Source organism: Pseudophryne corroboree, chromosome 5 (genome assembly GCF_028390025.1).
Source record: "Pseudophryne corroboree isolate aPseCor3 chromosome 5, aPseCor3.hap2, whole genome shotgun sequence".
Lineage (NCBI taxonomy): Eukaryota > Metazoa > Chordata > Amphibia > Anura > Myobatrachidae > Pseudophryne > Pseudophryne corroboree.
The window spans coordinates 523,688,614-523,693,040 of NC_086448.1; the positions used below are offsets into that span (position 1 = coordinate 523,688,614).

General features: G+C 45.3%; 1 protein-coding gene across 1 annotated transcript; it reads left to right on the forward strand.

Moving 5' to 3' along the window:
* The first annotated feature begins 960 nt into the window (after positions 1-960).
* Positions 961-2,385, forward strand: LOC134929181 (uncharacterized). Its single transcript, XM_063924946.1, has 2 exons — positions 961-1,541; positions 1,624-2,385. Exons 1-2 carry the CDS (start codon positions 1,140-1,142, stop codon positions 2,197-2,199), a joined length of 978 nt encoding a protein of 325 aa, XP_063781016.1. The 5' UTR covers positions 961-1,139; the 3' UTR covers positions 2,200-2,385.
* Positions 2,386-4,427: the final 2,042 nt, after the last annotated feature.

A 4,427-nucleotide genomic window follows, 5' to 3' on the forward strand; every position in this document is an offset into this window, starting at 1 on the left:
CTTAGGAGGGGGGACCTCACGCATTTTTTTTATTTTTTAACCCATTCAGACCCTTCTCCATTAATGGGGAATGTCCACTAAGTAATGTCCACTAATGGGGGGGCCATTACGTGTAACAACGCTACTAATGGGGGGGCCATTACGTGTAACAATGCTACTACTAGGGGGGTCATTACGTATAAGGAAGATACTACTACTTGGGGGGAGCATTATGTATAGGATGCTACTATTACTTGGGGGGCATTAGATATAACAATAATACTACTACTTGGGGGGCCTTACGTATAAGGACGCTACTACTACTGGGGGTGCACTATGTATAAGGATGCTACTACTACTTGTGGGGCATTACGTATATGATGAATAAGATTGTGCTACATTGTGGCGTAATTTTGAATGGGGGTACTATTGTGTGGCTATGCCCCTTACTTGTGAGACCACACCCCTTTTCCCGGTGCGCGCCAAAGGAATATGGGAGGGCGCAAATTTATAGTTTGCAGGGGGGGCGCCGAACACCCTAGCACCGGCCCTGGGTGGAGGGCTGGGTAAGTTGATGGTGGGCGAGTTTGTAAGCCATTGGCGGTGGCAGCGGGCATCGGCACAGGGGCAGTAGCGGGCATTGGCTCGGCGGCAGTAGGGGGTCATCGGCAGGATTCGGCGAACATTATGGCTGTAGTGCCTCACCAGCCACTGACCTCGCCACACGCCACTGGAGTGTGGGCTGTATTAACAGCCGGGTGGGGGGGGGGGGTTGTTATTAATTATGTTTTTATGAGGCTGTCCTGTGTATCGAGCGATACATATATGGGGGAGTGTGATGCGGCTGGTGATAGCGGTCTAGGAGAAGATGGATGTATCCGTATGATTAGACAGGCTGCTTAATGTGCTTTGAAGCTGTATTAGCAGGCGGGGGGGGGGGATAGGGGGTGTTACTATATGTTTGTGGTGCTTAAGTGGCTTTACCTGGTTGCAATGTGTGTATAAGCGGCTTTACCTGGCGCAGCGTGTGTATAAGCACCATTTCCTGGCGCAACACGTGTATAAGCGGCATGGTTTTTTTAATGCGAGGGTCAACATATTTTATTAAAGTTTTTCCTTGCTTGTTATTTAAATAGTGTTGTTTTATTTTTCTCACAGCAATGGCTTCTTACATGGACCGGGAGTTCACAACTGGATTCATTGATGTGTATCGGGCCAGCGAATGTCTGTGGAAGGTCCGTAGCAAGGATTTTTCAAACAGACAGAAGAAGGATCAGGCCTACAGACAATTGGTGGAGTACAGCAAAGCCCATAACAGTGATGCTGATCTACTTTGGGCGAAGAAGAAGATAGCAAACTTGCGGACGGTGTTCAAGAAGGAACACACACGCGTGATCGAGTCTCAACGTTCAGGAGCCGGAACTGATGATGTTTACCAGCCGACGCTATGGTATTATGAACAGATGAAGTTCCTTTTGGAGAGAGAGGCGAAATTACATGGACAGGGTAGCCTGGATAAAGAGTCTCCTAAGACGCCAGAGGAAGAGGGGACCCTTAATCCGGTAAGTTAAAACACTTTAACATGTTCAACTTTATCATTGTTTAATCAACGCCCTAATGTTTTATTTTTTTTTTTTTTTACAGGAATCTACCCCGGAGGTAATGAACACTTCCGCAACAGAGGCAACAGAACTGGAGCTCAGTGGTGAGGAGTCAGCACCATCTCGGTCGACAGCACCACCAAGGCGGAGACAAAAGAATTCATCATTGAGTTCCGATTCTGCATCCTCCAGCACGGTTCAATTTATCCAACGGGCAGAGGAAATGCTTAATAGGCCACCAGACTTCTATCGTCAATTTTCACACACGATAGAATCTCAGATACGTGTAATGCCCGAAACTGTTTTTAGAACTTTCAGGCGCATAGTATTTGATGTATTGAGAAGGGCCGAGGATAATGACCTATCCGATGACCTGGATCTAATGTCAAATCCTGTGCGGCGCGCACGAAATGCCCCACAGTCCCAGTATCCTTATCCCCAACCATACTATTATCCGCCGGGTAATCCTCCGCCACAGCGCCCTTTTTTTTCGCCGGGACCCCCACCTACACCCACTCTGCCCACTCCTCCCACCAGCACTTTGTCCACTGGATTGTACTCAGCAATGCTGAGTACACAGCTCCCCCCAGAGGACGAGGCTACTTTTTTCAATTATTAAATTATAATTTTTTTTATTAGTTTTTTAGTTTCCGTTGGACAAATTGTTCCATGTTTCCTCGACTCTTTTATGTTGTTCATAGTTACCATAGTGTCGGTTTTTTGTCCTGGACTTTTGAACGTTGGGATATTGGTCATTCTTATCGATGAATCCAGTTGCATAAGTGTTAAAAATTAATATATTTTTATAAGTAAATTATTTTCAAAACAAAAAAGAAGTGTTGTGTATTTTTTATGGTTTATCATTATATTTTTAATTTTTGGGGGAGTTATGATAGGAATGCTGTTGTACCAAATTTGTCCTCACTTATCCCCCCTTAAAAAAATTTTTTTTTAAGGGGAGATAAGTGAGGACAATCCTACCTTCAAGGTACTGTTAAAGGGGACATTTATTACAGAGGGATGCGGTTAAGATCTCTGCGTCGGGTTCCCAATAGCCACAATCCTGACATATTCTCCCCCTGTGGGTGTCCATGACACCCATAGAGGGAGACTAAAAATTTGGCAAGCAAAGCGAGCCACAAGGGGCTTCTTTGCGCTCGAGCCGCTGCCGGCATTCCGGTGGCCGCCATCCCGACGTTGGGATTATGACTGTCGGGATGCCTGCTGCCGGGATATCATACTGATTCCCAGGGCCAGTGCTATGGTGTCCGGCGCCCTCCTGCAAACTGTAAATTTGCGCCCCCTCAGACACAGAGGTGATACAGTGACTGGGACGGAACACAGGGGTGATGGCACACACAGGTATGCCTGACTTGGTTCACACTGTTGGATCCCATTAGTCCTCACTTATCCCCCACAAAAAACGACGCAGTCGTGAAGTGTCCTGGGTATACCTGACCCCAGAGTTCCTCATGGCTACGTTGTTTTTTAATATACATGCAAAACACACACAGGTACATACTCTGACAACAGAAGTTTAAAACAAGATACATTTTTATTTTGGAAATAAATAAAAAAAATACAATAAAATATAAAACCAATCAAGCATATGTAATGTCTATCAAACATAAAAGCAGTTAAATGTAGGAGTCTTGCCAATCCACTGCACCTACTCCATTAAAAAAGGTCAGGTAGTCGTCCCTGACCTTTCTAGCCTTTAAAGTGGGATTAGGTGTGGACTGTGGCCTTTCAAGTCCAGGCAACCTAGCAGAGTCCACATCAGAGTTGTCGGCCTGAGCAGGCAACCTGGCAGAGTCCACATCAGAGTTGTCGGCCTGAGCAGGCAACCTGGCAGAGTCCACATCAGAGTTGTCGGCCTGAGCAGGCAGCCTGGCAGAGTCCACATCAGGGTTGTTAGCCGGAGTAGTAGATGGGGGGCATTTTGGGCCAGTCTTACGCCTTAGATAATTGTGTAGAACACAGCAGGCCAACACAACCCAGTCTATTTTATCCACCCTTAGGCCAATAGCAGAGTGGAAAATTCTGAACCTACTACTCAAGATCCCAAATGCGTTTTCAACTATGCGGCGGGCCCTTGAGAGCCGATAATTAAAAATGCGTTTCTCCTTGGATAAGTTCCTTTGTGGGTAGGGTTTCATGATGTGCTCATGCAGAGCAAAGGCTTCATCTGCCACAAACACATAATTCAAGCCATGCATGCAGTCCTCAGCTTTCGGTAGGTCTAATTGGTTGCAAAGCAGCCTCTCATAAAACACAGTATCTTTGATTGATCCGCCATCGGATGCTCTTCCATTTTTCCCCACATCCACAAATATGAACTCATAGTTGGCATTAACTATAGCCATCAAGACTATGCTAAAATAACCTTTATAGTTATAATATAGAGATCCACTTTTTGTAGGAGGAGAGATGCGGACACAACAGAAAAAGACACACCCTCCCCTCCCCTATAATACCAACCCACTATTTAAAAAGGTCTTTTTTTTGTTTAGAAAAAGACACACTCTCCCCACCCCCCTCACTATAATACCAACCCACTATTTAAATAGTTTTTTTTTTTGTTTAGCACAGATTGCTCAGCACAGATTGCTCAGCACAGATTGCTCAACACAGATCTCACGTGTGTATGGGAGATCTAGACACCGGGATGTTCAAGGGACATCTCCCGTGATAAATTGCTCAGAACACATCTCTTGCAGAAATCTCTCTGTGAGTATGGGCCTTTATGCTATATGTAAGCATGTTCTATACACACTCTCTATTGGACTTATAGATCATGCAGGTAGAATGTATAACCGATATATGAATAAGAGAAACACTTGCTCA